Source organism: Eleginops maclovinus, chromosome 4 (genome assembly GCF_036324505.1).
Source record: "Eleginops maclovinus isolate JMC-PN-2008 ecotype Puerto Natales chromosome 4, JC_Emac_rtc_rv5, whole genome shotgun sequence".
In the NCBI taxonomy this organism is placed as follows: Eukaryota; Metazoa; Chordata; class Actinopteri; order Perciformes; family Eleginopidae; genus Eleginops; species Eleginops maclovinus.
This window is the reverse complement of record NC_086352.1, coordinates 19,403,987-19,420,476: the sequence shown is the minus strand read 5'-3', so window position 1 is coordinate 19,420,476 and position 16,490 is coordinate 19,403,987. Positions and strand designations below refer to the sequence as shown.

Sequence of the window (16,490 nt, the reverse complement as noted above, 5' to 3'; positions counted from 1 at the left end):
GACCTAGACTCCTCCCAGAGCTGCCTTCATATTCAGCTGTGTGGCCCTGCACATTCTGAAGCTACACTCTTGCCTAACTTACTACTCTCAGACATCAATCTTCTTTTGTTATGCACCACAAAAATATGTCTGCATTTCAGCTCTCATTTTTCCACAACATCAATAAAATTAGGAATTCCGCAATATCTTTATACAGCCTCGACTAGTGCTGCCTACCTGTAAGTAGAGCTCTGTCCCCTCTCTCCTCGTCCCCGTGAATCTTTTCACAGATGAGCCCATTGTTAGCTGCTAGCTATCAATGCTATGTATGGAAATCGACAGTATAAGAAGTGGCTATGTTGACTATTCATTTAAACGATCTACCATTGTGCCCATCTTTTAGTGTAGTAGCATCTTCTTTTCCTTTTCCTCAAAATGTCATGTCATTCAAAAGTAGATTAGTAGGTTTGCAGTGCAACAAAGTGTCTTTTCCATAACCATAGTCTTTGAATGGAGCTGTTGGTGATTAACACACCATATGACATCAGTTTCTGTGTGTTAGCAACTAGCTCTTATTTTCATCCACACAACACTGCTTGACCTTCAGTAAAAAATCTTGAACAACAATGCAGGTTTGCTAAGATTTTCAAAAAACGATGAGATAAAAAAGTTTCTCAACTTTATACTCTAAATAACCCCAAAAATTGAAATTGGAGTAGGTGGGTAGTGCTTTTGAGGAGGCAGTAACAGAAAGGGATTGCGCAGGTGATGGTAGAGAACAACAAAGCCTTTACTATAGATTTTTCAACAAATCAATCACTGTGCAGGAAAGTGAATAACAACAGCAAAGCAATGGAAGGCCCTGGCAGCGTGGGTGAGATGCTCCCTTGCCATTTTGTCTGCTGTGGGTTTTGAAATAGAGGACCTGCCAATTTGTGTTCTTTCCTTGCATGCCCCTAGTTAATCTTAAGAAAATTTGAGTCATTGTTGTGTATATAAATGTATTCAAATGTCTGGGAATCAATAACAATATTGATGCCGCTTGTACTCATTGATGCTGCTTATTGGTGTCAACGCAGTACTTCGAACAATAATTATAATCACCCTCTTGTGCTATAGCAAAATTACGTTGAATAAAAATAGAGTCCTTCTAGTAAGGAATGGCCCCTTTCTTACTTCCAACCCCCTTCTTGTGGCGCCACTGCTCAGAAAGTCACCATCTTGAAACTCGGTCTATGGTCTCATCTCAACTACGCATCTGAAAAATGTTGTGAGACCGAACCAGGCCGGCGAAAATTGTGCCTGTCCCCCTACATCTGACGCCTTTTCTTGGACCATCTTTGAATTTGCGCATTCATTTTCTTCACACCTGTAACATTTAGGGAATGCATCTTGTCCCGCTGTTATGCTATTGCGATGACAAAATCAAGCCCATCTGTATGTGGACAGATTTTGGTCCGTCCATCAAACTTTCTCCAGGTGGAGGTTCATGAGTTGTTTACAATCTATGTGCACAGGTTGCTAGATGCTTTAAATATGAGTGAGACATCCGATTGAATTAGGTAAATGGATATGCTTTGCATACATTAAAGAGCATCACAATAGCCAACCAGTACTATCTTATGTTAATACGAATGTAAGCTGTGTTGAAGCCATTGACACAAAATAAATGTTTGTTAATGTATAGACTGTATATTGCTTTATTAAAATGTCTGTTTTCTTATTATAATGAATATATAACAAAGGCATATAACTATGAAATAGTGTTATCCGATAACAACTGTTATGCTGAAACAAGGTTTTTATTTTGAGTATGATAATCGTTTTTAGGAATGTGGACATGTTGCAAATGTAGGGGTTCAATGTTACCCCTCTCTTCCAATTATTTATTCCTAGTGTATGTAAAGAGAACTACAACTTGGTCTTGGTCCTTCATTAATAACGAAGCCCTAGACATGGGGACAAGCTTATTTGACAGTAGGAACATTGAATGCTATTAAATAAGTGACGGAGTGACACAGGATACAAGTCTTCACTTAAGTCTTTTGATGAGTTCTTGACGACCAAATCAGGAATTCCCATAATGATGTCTTTACATTTACTTCATCTCTTAAAAGCCGGTCCATGTTGACCTCATACGGAGTACACATTGTATGTGCTGAAGGCTGAATGAGGAGGGTATAGTCAATTTAAGCTGTTTGTGATATACAAAACGAGTTGTTTGTCATTTAGAAATGACAATATCACATGTTTGGTCTATTTTGTTTCAGGAGTAATACCTTCACTAACAGGGATGGGTAGAGCAGGCTGCAGAAGACCTTTGGCTCCTAATGTGGAGGTGCTAGCTCCTGTTGCTCTTTTTGCGCTCTTCTGCCATCATCTTTGTTCGCACAGTGTTAAAGGTCACATGAAAAATGCATGAATGTGGCTTGAGGATCTCACCAATCGTGCATGAGGAAGTGACTGCGTACACAGGGTCTTGCTCTGTCAGTGACAAGGAAGGATCTAAATAAGACTCTTAGTAGGAACTCCAAGGAAATACCTGATTCAGTTTTTAAAAAGCTGACTGGAAATCTTTTGAGCCTGTTGTGGTATATATATCACAGGGTCTCTGCTGGAAATGCTTAAAATGACTTTTTTAGTTGTTGACTTTGGATGTTAGTTCTTACTGTATGTATGACCAATTTGAACATGAAAATACAGTCAATATTAGCCAGAAACTGAGGAGGGGACTCATTTACCATTCCCATCCAGTAGCAGTTGTGTATAACGGGAAGTAGCAAAACATGGCAAACTTAGTTAAGCTGCCGGCTCTCATTTGTTTTCTCTGAGAACTAGGCATATCCTTTTTTTACCCCGCTTAAACTTTATTTTGTGTCACACATAACATGGTTGAAATTACATCCGCATCCATGTCATTGGTAAAGGCGGTTGCTATGGGACAAAGAAAGGATTTCTGATTCTGATTCACTTCAACAGTGGGATTGGTGCTAAATCCCAAACCGTAAGAGGATATTTCAAATTATTGTTATGAAGACAAACTATGATGAAGTTAGCTAGGTAAAAAATACATATCTTTACCGTTTGATCAGGGCACGTCTAAAACATTAATTAAATGTCTTACAGCTTATGCTTGCTCAATCTGTCTCTTCCCATCACTTACCTTTTAAAGCAGTTGGTAAAATCTCCAGTTAAGTATGTAAGATTGTGAAACACTCTCCCTGAATCATCACAGAAAGGGAGCCACTCTGTATCATCAACTCCATAACTCCTGTCACCATCAAGGAATCATCCTGCAAGACTAAGTCTTGTTACCTGAGTCTTTGTATAATTGGGGCTTAATATATTTTTTAAATAATAAATTACGGAACATAATCCAATACAATATAAGAATCCTTTTCCCTCTCCACATTTTAAACTTTTTTAAAGGCATATTCTAGTAATGAGTCGAAATTGAAATCATAAACACATAAACTATCTTTTTTTGCAACATTTCCCACACTTGACTTTAATTGTTACTTTTTTTATTATTATTAATAATAATAATAATAATAATAATAATAATAATAATAATAATAATAATTTAAAAAAGCTAGCCAACCAGTTAAACCAATCAATAAAATGACGTGTTTTCCCTTATTTTCCTGTTTAAATCCCTGAATAAATGTAACATTTATTGTCCATTGCAGTTCAATATGGCCAGTATTTTGACAGCAGCCATAAGCATCGATATACAAATGTCTAATTCAGCTTTTTTTCCATTATCCTTTCTGCAGTGGTCGTGTGAAACCATTGCTTGGCAAATTCAGCGATCTCGAAGCCCTGTTGTCTAACATGGACATTAAGCCAGGCAGCGTTGATGCTGTCCTGTTGGATGCTGGCTGCTCCTCCATGCAGATGGATGAGGCGGAGAGAGGCTTCTCCCTTAGCAAGGATGGGCCCCTGGATATGAGAATGGATGGGGAGAGGTAATATATTTATGGTGGATCTCAATTTGATTTACAAAGCAGCATTAACAAAACTGGATACAAATAACACTTGACTTAATTTATAGCAGTCATTTGAACAGTAATGTAAGTAAAGCAGCTTATAAAAAAGGGACCTTGCAAAGGAAAATTATTTTTCAATCAAATTCAAATGTGAAAAGCAAAAGCAATAAATATGTATGATATATTAAAATAACATAATTATTTTTGATTAAACCTATGTTTTTCCTGATAGGCCAACTCAGCAGGGTGAATACAGCTTTCTCTTTTGAGTTTGAAAGGTTTTTTCTCATAAATATTAGGGCAAACATTTCCTTAACGATTACCACAATCTTTTGAAGAGCAACAGATCAACAAACTCTGATATGACTGCTAATGGTCATAGTTTCTTTAATCAAATTAAAAAATCAATAAGAGATTTTAATAATGTGTGAATCAATTGCAGGTTCGATGCATGACCAGAAATGGTTTTAATGTACTGTAATACCACTACATTTCAATTGTCCTGCCTGTTTAACAAAATACTAAACGTTAAATGTGACATTACAAGCTGTCTTATAATTTCCTTCTTTATCATGGAATTGACACTGACAATATAACCTTTCTTTGTTTTCAGGTAATTTGAAGTATGATTGTAAAAAATAAGTGCTTAGAAAAAAATTGGTACAATCAACTTTAAATTAGAAACAGACCAATAGTTTGGCCAGGCTTTATGTTCTAATATATTCTAATACTTATATTCCAATAATATAAATGTCCTTTCACAATTGAATTAGAATAAAACCATTATTTATGGCATAAAAAAATAACAAAATGCAGTTACCTAATCTCCTTTTTATTTGAATTGCATTTATGACACTTGTGTATGTATATATGTATGTATTTTCTGTATGTTATGTATGTACATAAACAGTGTTTGTATGTATGCAGGTATATTGAGAGATAGATATGTACAATTATATATTTATTAGAATGTTTAGCTTATTGAATGTTTTTCATAAATATATATGAATCACTTCACAAGGTCAGCATATCGTGCAGATCTACCAGCTAAGATAACCTCGTTAAAAGCTATTGCACAGGCTGCATCCCTCTTTTCATCCCCTCACAATCATTCTATTCATAACTGTCAGCCATAAAGGTTTTCAGCTGTATCTCAGAGTTGTCAGAATTTGCCGCTGTCAGCAAGGACGTGACGTCAAGAGGCTTAATTGGGCTTCTCTTTGTGCGTAGGTACCCCGACATGCCCTGCGCTGCTGACGTTGTGAATACCTTAGATCAACAGGCTCTTGCATCCATCCTCACTGCATATGGGGAAGAAAGACAAGCCAGGAAAATAGCTTCAGCCATTGTAGAGGCACGCCGTGTCAACCCCATCACCCGGACACAGCAGCTGGCCAGCGTGGTGGCAGGTAGACCGACACAATACTGATTAATTATCCGCAGCATTCTGGAGGCTGCGATGAGAAAATAAAACACATGTGAAGTTAGTAAAGCTGTCTCCTGCTGAGACGTGTTCGTATCAGAAAATTAAGAGGACTGTGACCTCAGTCATCATCTTCTCTTCTGCCTCTGCCTCTGTATTTCGTGCCTTTCTTCCCCACCTTCCTTTGACAGAGCTAAGACAAAGCCACAGCTGAAACAGAATGTGGCTAATGCCTTGAAAACAAACGGTATCTCACACACAGCAACCGATCTCTCTCTTCTCCCCCATTGCTCTTTGCTTTGTTTTTGTTCCATTCTTTTCCACTATTTCTCACAAATATTCACACACACCTGACACAAAGGCAAACACCCACAAATGCTCTCACACGTGACACACTCGTGCATTAGGAAAGGATAACATTGTTTGTCTTCATTGATTGTTTTATATAGCAGTATGCCTCCACACTCAAGCTGCTGAACGAGTGAGATGTCGCTTCAGTACTTATTGCACAGAGCAGTGTGTGCGTCAGTGTCACCCTGGGAAAACAGGTGTGAGTAAGAGCAGCTGTTTGATCTTTTTGAAGAGCAAAGCGAGTCACTAGCAATGTTTATTTGAAACAATCCAAGAGGTTTTGATTAAAGAAAGTTCCAGAGGGGATCTATGAACAATTGTGACAGTGATGCTGGCAGTAAAACACTTAAGTCACAGGAAAATTGGAGGATTGTAGGAAGGCACTTGGGGACTTGGTGGCATTGAGACGTCACATAAGAAAGTTCACGTTTCTTTCTCTCCAATGTAGTTTTTAGTTAAGGTTATCTAAGTGAGCCATCATTATAAAGTTAACATTTTATACAGAAGCATTATTAGAATTTAATTGTAAAGCAGTATAAAGATACTGCATTTACCTGTTTACAGGAATACCGTGCATACGCCTATTTCCCACACAAGATATGGTTAAAACGGATACTAGACTTCAGAGCATTCATTATTTTTTATAATATATCAACTACATCGTCACTTTGTGAAGCGCACAAAAAACCAAGAAATTCCACAATCTTTTTGTCAAGTTCTGTCTCCAGTTAGGATTTATATTTGTTGCACATTTATTGTCAGCTGTTGTAAACACCAACCCTGTGTCCCCAAGGTCCGTTGATATTGGGCAACCCTATTGTATGCAACGTTTTGTTTAGTGCCAATATTTATTGCCCTGCTAGAGGAAAGGGTGTGAAGGTTAGGGTAGTGGATGAGTGTGTATCATATTTAAAAAGCTAATTATTTTATCTACAATGGTGTTTTGAAGTTATCCTGAACTGTGAGTCACTTAGTAAAGACTTGTTTCAGTAAATCATCTTCAATCTTTGCTGACATTTAACTGTGAGGGAGATATCACTGCCGGATGCTTTACAGATGTGATTAGAAAGGTTCTACAAATAACCACAGCAGTGTGTAGTGGTGTTGTTGTGCAAAGTGCTTTAAACCCTGAAACAGAAAGCAAAGCAGAATCTAACCCACGTGTAACAAAAAAAAAAGTGTGTTTACTTGGCTGAACGCTGACAGCAAGAATCAAGTGAGCTTCATTTAGCTACATTACAGTCAAATGTAGTCAACAAAACAACACAATAAATGGCCTAATCACCCTGTACTAAACTGTGTGTGTGTGGCCAGAGGGGAGGACATGGATGCATTTATTTAGAGAAACACACACAAGCTATTTAACGTTAATTTCGACCCGGAGCAACAACAGTAAAACACGTTTGGTGGTCTACTTAAACTAATTCAACATTAGCACATCAGCTTTCACTGCAGCTATAAAATGCATTTACTCCACAATGCATTATATCCACAAACCATCCAGTTGTTGTGGATGTGTGATGAATATGAATCTTTTCACATGGATTAAGTTGCTTCTTGTTCTTGTTCTTGTTCTTGTTCTTGTTCTTGTTCTTCTTCTTGTTCTTCTTCTTGTTCTTCTTCTCCTTCTCCTCCTTCTCCTTCTCCTTCTCCTTCTCCTCCTCCTCTCTCCTCCTCCTCCTCCTCCTCCTCCTGCTCCTCTGCCTGCTGTCTAATTAGCTTTGGAAGTGTTCAATTATTACACAATTAACAACCAAGCTATTCTGACTGGCTAATGCTAGCATAGGCTGCGCCCTGTAAAATGGCATGTTCCCAGATTAAAACCAGCTGCAGCAGCTACCCCTGCAAGCAGTTACCACATCATGAAGCATCCAGCACCATGTGTAAATAAAATGTGACAAAGTACTTTGTTTTGATGACAAATTGAAACATTTCAACTTGAGAAATAACGTCATGTTATCTGTTGTGCCACCCCAGTTTTGTCAATGTTTTCCTGTTCAACCTGCTCTATTTGTGTGATCAAACTCCTGCTTTTTGTTTGGGCCAGTAACACCAAAGCACCAGACACTGCTGTTGTCCAAATATCTTACTGTGGAATGTAGTTGTGCTCTTTGTTGTTGCTTGCTACAAACATCAAATATAGCTAATCAAGAGGAGACATAAAACAAAGGTAGGGGTCAGCAAGAGCTGTATCCTAAATGCTGTGCCTTGTAATAATTTCACAGTGTTGTGTTTTATTCTTAACTCCCCTTTATGTACACATCTTAATCTCTTTGTTTCTCCATGGATCTTTCTGTAGGACCTTTGAAAGATGAATTAGAGGGAGAGCGCATGGCTTGGTGAGGCCAGGGCTGGGCCTAGCTGTGCAGGCATTGTATTGATTGCAGTGTGAGTCACACCTTAGGCTGTTTAGTGCAGGAGGAGAGAAATGCCACATCACTCACGTCTCTATTTATTGCGGTTTTCTTTAGGTCTAAGTGTTTTATTGCTCTTTATTATGAGCTGCTTAAGGTAGAGATATATTATTCAATCGTATTGCTGCAAAGTTAATGTTTTGTTATTTGATTTAACACATTTTCAGTTAGCCTTTCTGCAGTTAGCAATGCCTTTTCCTGGATTGCACATTTATTTTGAAGGAGGGACGCTCCAAAAAACGAGGGGATATGAAAAGTGTTGCTTAATAGGTTCTCCATCGCTCTATAAAGGCAGGTGCAGATTGTTCAACAGAAAAACGTGTCAAACTTTGTCACAAAAAGAGAGACAGTCAGCTAGACAGAAATACCCACACAAACACAGTATTTTGGCCTTTTTAAACAGAAATCATGACGTTGTTATTAAGTCATTTTTTTGCTCAGTACATCCTAAACATGGCGTTGAGTTGACTGATAGATCATTAGAGGCGTTTGGCTGCATTTACCTCGGTATTTAGTGACACATCAGCCATATCAACACCATCTCCACCCTCCATCTGCTACTCACAGATCCTCTGATGGACCTGCTGATCAATCCTGCTGGAGCTCTCTCTTCACTGCTCACAGCTTCGCTTGTATCTTTGTTTTAATTATCTATGTTTCTGTGGTACAGTACATCTTGGTAAATCAACTCAATCACTTTTTTTAAACTTAATTAAATAACTTGCTTTAACAATATAAGGAATTAATAATACGTAAGTGAGTTTAGACAAAGGTAGAAGTTAAATACATCATAAAGTATTAGTGCCAAGGTATGCCTCCGTTTTTTTTTCTTCTGTAACTTCAGCTACAATAAGTCTATACTTGTGTATCATTAGAGATGATAGGATGATGCGATAGGAAACGCAACTGATGTCAAGTCAGTTGCGTTTAAGAGGCTTTTTTTTATTCTTTTCTTTTCTGTTAATTGTATACTGATAACACCTTTGGGTTGTTGAGGTCCTATATGAATCATTAGTTCACATGAGCCTTCAGAGTCACAAGACTCCAGGTGTGGATTGGTGGTGTGGTAGCTGTTAAGTGGTGTGGCAGTCCCCCACTGTGTTCATAGATGGTTGTTAAAGTTTGACACAGATGGGCTTATTCACTCCTCCTTCAGATGATCTCTCTTGGCCATCCGAAATCTGTCTTTTGCTGAACTCACAGTGGTCTCACTGCATTTGAACTGCATACTTTATTTGTTGTTGCTTGTATTTGGAGCCAGTATCTACCTTACAACATTCATTCTGTTTACAATATCCATTAACTGTAACCATCTCTGTGTCTCTAGGGTCGTTTCCTCCAGCGGTTCTTTACGCACGTAAAGACCGACTCCAACGGTCTGCACACGTAGCCACTAAGACTTTCCAGGCTCTGCGTATCTTTGTGAATGATGAACTGAACGAACTTCACACAGGACTCCGTGCTGCTCGGTCGTTACTGGCACCTGGAGGACGTCTCTGCGTGATCACTTTTCATTCACTAGAAGACAGACTGGTTAAACGTTACCTCCAGGGAGAGGACTTGTCCAATCTAGATCACTTCAGCCCGAGGAAACAAGGCAACGGGAAGCCAAAACTGGTAGATGAAAACAGAGATCGTCGGGATGTTTATTGGCTTCCTCTGCAGAGAAAAGTGATTACCCCAGAAAGGTACGATGTAAATGAGAATCCTCGAGGACGCTCTGCCAAACTTAGGGCCGCACTCAGATGTTAAAAAACGTTTTTGAAATTCTTTCTCTTTTCATTCAATTTTTGAGCTTTTATACGGATCGATTTTTTTCAACAATCACAATTAAACTGGTGGAAAGCCAGTGAGGGTTGAAGGCCAACACTACAACAATGGCCGGATATGGCACTGCATAGCGATGCATGAAATCTGGCGAAGAGAAAGAACAATTCTGACTCTTCTGTGGTTTTATTTTTTTTATTGGCAGGTGAAAGAAATAATTGGTGGGAGCATGTCTCATATATCTACGGAGGTGAGAAGTGACAAAGAAAAAAAAACTTTTTTACTTAGAAAACTGGACTTTCCAAATTGGGATAGCTTGTTTGACTCTCATCTCACTGTCTTCAATCAGTGATTGGCGCTGGTTAAGGTGTCATCTGGAAACTTTGGTCATGTAATATAGCATTGTGCCACATTTAACTCGCACAATGATGCCAATCCATTCACTCTATTAATACCGCAACGTGATTGAGAGCTGTGAAAGCTAGTAAGTTGACCATTCATCTAAGATTAATGTGATCTATAGTTTAATATAATTTATATGTACTTAAAGTTTGGCTTCGAGAAGAAAAAACTTTAGGTTGCCACTTCCAAATTCCAATACCGCTGGTTCATCTTTCGCTCACCTTGCTTAGCACCAAAAACCTGTCGAAACTCGAGGTTGTTTTTTTTTACCAAAGTGAAAGTATTTAAGTGTTTGCCTTTTGTATTATAAATGTTGGACATTTTTTCCCCGTATCATTGCAACACTGGTTTGATAAAGTACTGATTGCATCCTGTATAAAATGTATGAATTAAAACTTTCTGTGTGCCATTTAAATGAATAAGGTTTTCTTGGATTGCAAACAGAGTATATAAGGCATTTATTGCAGCTATATATCTCAATACGTAAAAAAAAAACACCTTTTCTCATTGACGTCTGTATTTTCCCTGAACCTCCCTTGATGATTCGCTCAAGTGAAACCTCTACTGTACCGTATGAATCAGTAATGCCACTAAATACTGAATGACGCAAGTGTAAGAAGTGGTGCTGAATGAGCTGGTTGGTTGTTTTTGAGCATTCTCTCACCTTCAATCATAAGCAGATGAGGTGTTTTGATCTTTACTATTTGACTTTTACTAATTGTAATTGCTCCATCAAGATTATTAACACTTTTTTTTTTCTTTCTCAGTTTAGTGCTCTCTAAATATACCCTTCTTGTTACCTTGGAAACTAAATGGCGCAAGTAACATTTAACTGTGTCTAAAATGATATGCTGTTTATTTGTATTATTAAATAATATCGTGAGTTTGTTAATCCTCCCTTTTTAACATCAGTGAATGTGTCTTAACATCTTATCTTTAGGTTACTTTGGTCCCATTTTATTTCCTTAATATATTTACTGAATCACACTTACCATTTATGGTAAGAAAATGTTACTCACGATTTCATCTTGCAGTGATGCGTAAAAGTGTTCATATAAATAGAAAAGAATAAAGAAAAGGAGGAGAGATTTAAACTTTTTTAAGTTCTCAAAGGTTTATCCTCAGTAAGTGGTCTTTTGTACTGCCACAATATTTTCCGTGCTGTGCAAGAAGTCATGTTGATGTGTGGGTGGGTGCTTGTTTTTTAATACAATCTTCTGAACAGTAACTCAGCATCTACACCTTATAGAGACATAGTATTCACCCCACGTACTGCACTGCAAGGTTGTCTCAATCACTTATTTTGTAGAAATATTTTATACTTCCTGAAGTTAGTTATTTACTGATGATGTTTAAACATGTCTGTAGGGGGTATCTATTTACATACAATTTCATACGATATTAATAAGTATGTCCACCATTTTGCACTGTGATGTTTCTACGGTAACTCAGAGTGGACAAACCAAGCTCTGGCTCTATGTACAGCCTTTACCAAGGCATTAGTTATTTTACTCAAACTTCATGCGCCTCCATTTGTGTAAAGAATAGTTGTCCAGTGAGGTAAAGGTTTAGGGCTTAGCACTCAGTAGTCACCCAGGGTAAGGGTTAGGGTTAAGGACGTCCCCAAGTTGAATTGTTGATTTTAATTACTGATGTCATTTGATTAAAATGAATGATATACATCAGGTGGTGTGGAGTTAAAAAGAAGCGAGGCCTGTGTTGCCCGCCTCTCATCTCAGAAGATATCTTCGGTTTGAGTGTGAGTAACTTGCACTATTCTGCAAGTATTTCCATGTCTGTACTCTGTACTCAATATGACAGGGAACTTTACTACTTACTTTTGAAGATTAAGATTAAATATATGAACCTGAACTCAACTCAAAATAACATTCTAAAAGCAGGACTTTTACTTGTAAGTATTTTTATATTGACATAATACCTCATTTACTGTGTAAACAGGTAGTTCTGTGTCTGGGTATGTTGATGTTATGGATAAATGTTTAATTTCTGGCCCCGATGTTGGTGTTTTTGTGTAACATAACGTCTCAGATATAAGTGTCTAATAAGGGGTCACATCAGCTGAAGCTCAAATAACACTTCTCCACTGTTGAGACAGGGATTTTTTAGACAAAGAGACAGACTCTTTTGCAAGCAATTGCAGATCTAGTGTTAGGGTGGAAAATGGTATGTGCATGTACCAAAACACGGCTTGAAGTTGTTGATTTTTTATTAACAACTGATGTTTGTTGCTTGACGCAGGAGATGATAAAACAGGAACATCAGTAATATAAATTAATGTTTTCTACGACTGCAAATTCTCAATCGCCATGGAAACAGTTACCTCAGATAACAGACGTCTTATGCTGTAAGACGAAGCTATTACTGTAGACTTGGATCAATCCATAAATTGACTACCAGGTGCATAACTAATAGCTACTGTTGTTTAACCATGTCTCTGAAGCTACAGGCAGACACACTGAACATCATCTAACCTGCTGCTAAAAACCTGAAGACAGGATTAATGTCTTCACTTGATACCTACACTTATTCATTTCAACAAAAGAGCACACAGAAATTGTGTTTTTATTTTATTAAAAAATATTTGCACTGCACATGGGTTGGAAGGTTTGCTTTTCCACAGGCTGTAGGAGCACAGAGGTATCATAAATTAATCTTGTTGTTAGTGTGCGCTCAGTACGTCAGCGCAGGGTGTTTGATTCAAGCCTCAATCATTCACAGTCTCACTATTACCCGAATGACACTAAATGACTATGAATGAGGAGTGTCTTACTAGTGGTTCACAAATGGCACATAACTGCATTCGTGTGTGGCTCATACTCACATCTCTTTTTCAAATGTAATTGTATGTACTTATCATTGTCTCAACAGCACAGGAACAGATAACTTCTATTGAGGCAAAGTTTGTGATTTCCTTGACTTGAATCACTTCGTCATCACAGCAGGGACAGTTTTGTGTAAAACTAAAAGAGCAAAAGAGTTAAGACTTACATGCTGTTGAAGGAGTTGTGGGCAACAGAATACAAGCCAGATTTTAAAAGGATTGTGGGAAACAAGAAATGTCATTAGTCCCACTGAGTTGAAACTTGTACAAGGCAAGAAAAACTACCAACAAAAATAAAATGTTCCATCCATCCATCTTCTCCTGCTTTTCCGTCAGGGTCACGGAGGTAACAGCTCCAGCAGAGAGCCCCAAACTTCTCTTTCCCTGGCCACATCAACCAGCTCTGACTGGGGGATTCCAAGGCACTCCCAGGCCAGCGAGGAGAGATATAATCCCTCCACCTGGTCCTAGGTCTACTCCTCGGTCTCTTCCCAGCTGGACGTGCCTGGAACATCTCCTTAGGGAGGCGCCCAGGTGGCATCCTAACTAGGTGCCCGAACCACCTCAACTGGCTCCTTTCAACGCGAAGGAGCAGCGGTTCTACTCCGAGTCCCTCCCGGATGACTGAACTTCTCACCTTATCCCTAAGGGAGAGGCCAGCCACTCTGCGGAGAAATCCCATTTCGGCCGCTTGTATCCGCAATCTCGTTCTTTCGGTCATGACCCATCCTTCATGACCATAGGTGAGGAATGAAAATGGCCCGGTAGACAGAGAGCTTTGCCATCTGTCTCAGCTCTCTTTTCGTCACAACAGTGCGGTAAAGCGACTACAGTACCGCTCCCGCTGCTCCGATTCTCCGGCCCATCTCACGCTTCATTGTTCCCTCACTCGAGAACAAGACCCCGACATACTTGAACTCCTTCACTTGGGGTAAGGCTTCATTCCCTACCTGGAGTGGACAGTCCATCGATTTCCTGCTGAGAACCATGGCCTCAGATCTGGAGGTGCTGATCCTCATCCCAGCCGCTTCACACTCGGCTGCGAACCGATCCAGTGAGTGCTGCAGGTCACAGACTGATGAAGCCATTAGGACCACATCATCTGCAAAAAGCAGTGGTGCAATCCTTAGCCCACCAAACTGCAGACCCCCTCCCCCACGACTACGCCTCAAAATCCTATCCATGAATATCACAAACAGGATTGGTGACAAAGCGCAGCCCTGGCGGAGGCCAACCCTCACCGGAAATCGGTCCGACGTGCTGCCGAGGACCCGGACACAGCTCTCGCTTTGGGAGTACAGAGATTGGATGGCCCTGAGTAGAGACCCCTCACCCCATACTCCCGCAGCACCTCCCACAGTGTCTCCCTGGGAACCTGGTCATATGCCTTCTCCAAATCCACAAAGCACATGTAGACTGGATGAGTGTACTCCCAGGCCCCCTCCAGGATCCTTGCGAGAGTGAAAAGCTGGTACGTCGTTCCACGATCAGGACGAAATCTGCATTGTTCCTCTTCAATCTGAGGTTCGACAATCGGCCGGACCTTCCTTTCCAGCACCTTAGAGTAAACTTTCCCTGGGGAGGCTGAGCAGTGTGATGCCTCTGTAATTGGCACACATCCTCTGATCCCCCTTTTTTAAAACGGGAACCACCACCCCGGTCTGCTACTCCTTCGGTACTGTTTCCGACTTCCACGCAGTGTTGACGAGACGTGTCAACCATGACAGTCCCTCAACACCCAGAGCACCCTATCAGTTGAGGTCAACAGCGCCCCATCCTTACTGTACACAGCTTGGATGGTTCCCTGCTTCCCCCTCCTGAGGTGTCGGACGGTTTTCCAGAACAACTTTGGTGCCGACCGAAAGTCCTTCTCCATGGCTTCTCCGAACTTCTCCCACACCCGCTGCTTTGCCTCGGCCACGGCTGAGGCTGCTGCCCTTCGGGCCTGTCGATACCTTGCAACTGCGTCAGGAGTACCCAGGGATAACATATCCCAAAAGGCCTCCTTCTTCATGCGGACGGCTTCCCTGACCACCGGTGTCCACCAGGAGGTTCGAGGGTTACCGCCCCTTGAGGCACCTAAGACCTTGAGACCACAGCTCCCCGCCGCAGCTTCGGCAATGGAGGCTTTGAACACCGCCCACTCTGGTTCAATGTCCCCAGCCTCCACAGGGATGCCTGAAAAGCTCCGCCGGAGGTGTGAGTTGAAAGCCTCCTGGACTTGGTATTCCTCCAGACGTTCCCAGTTCAACCACACTACACGTTTGGGCTTACCAGGTCTGTCCAGAGGCTTCACTTGCCACTCGACCCAACTCACCACCAGATGGTGATCAGTTGACAACTCCGCCCCTCTCTTCACCCGAGTGTCCAAAACATCCGGCCTCAGGTCCGATGATACGATAACAAAATCAATCATGGACTTTCTGCCTAGGGTGCTCTGGTACCACGTACACTTATGAGCATACTTACAGTGGGGCAAAAAAGTATTTAGTCAGCCACCAATTGTGCAAGTTCTCCCATTTAAAAAGATGAGAGGCCTGTAATTTTTATCATAGGTATACCTCAACTATGAGAGACAAAATGAGAAAAGAAAATCCAGGAAATCACATTGTAGGATTTTTAAAGAATTTATTTTCAAATTGTTGTGGAAAATAAGTATTTGGTCAATAACAAAAGTTCATCTCAATACTTTGTTATATACCCTTTGTTGGCAATGACAGAGGTCAAACGTTTTCTGTAAGTCTTCACAAGGTTTTCACACACTGTTGCTGGTATTTTGGCCCATTCCTCCATGCAGATCTCCTCTAAAGCAGTGATGTGTTGGGGCTGTCGCTGGGCAACAGACTTTCAACTCCCTCCAAAGATTTTCTATGGGGTTGAGATCTGGAGACTGGCTACGCCACTCCAGGACCTTGAAATGCTTCTTAGGAAGCCACTCCTTCGTTGCCCTGGCGGTGTGTTTGGGATCATTGTCATGCTGAAAGACCCAGCCACGCTTCATCTTCAGTGCCCTTGCTGATGGAAGGAGGTTTTCACTCAAAATCTCACGATTCATGGCCCCATTCATTCTTTCCTTTACACGGATCAGTCGTCCTGGTCCCTTTGCAGAAAAACAGCCCCAAAGCATGATGTTTCCACCCCCACGCTTCACAGTAGGTATGGTGTTCTTTGGATGCAACTCTGCATTCTTTCTCCTCCAAACACGACGAGTTGAGTTTTTACCAAAAAGTTCTATTTTGGTTTCATCTGACCATATGACATTCTCCCAACCCTCTTCTGGATCATCCAAATGCCCTCTAGCAAACTTCAGACGGGCCTGGACA

The 16,490-nt window shown here is 40.4% G+C and overlaps 1 protein-coding gene across 1 annotated transcript in view; it reads left to right on the top strand.

Moving 5' to 3' along the window:
* Nucleotides 1-11,217, top strand: part of mettl15 (methyltransferase 15, mitochondrial 12S rRNA N4-cytidine) — a 38,075-nt gene extending 26,858 nt beyond the window's left edge. Inside the window, exons 4-6 of the mRNA XM_063882167.1 lie at nucleotides 3,756-3,947; nucleotides 5,199-5,377; nucleotides 9,484-11,217. Coding sequence (XP_063738237.1) covers nucleotides 3,756-3,947; nucleotides 5,199-5,377; nucleotides 9,484-9,908 — 796 coding nt within the window. The 3' untranslated portion in view covers nucleotides 9,909-11,217. The remainder of the gene's footprint in view (nucleotides 1-3,755; nucleotides 3,948-5,198; nucleotides 5,378-9,483) is intronic.
* The last annotated feature ends 5,273 nt before the right edge of the window (nucleotides 11,218-16,490 follow it).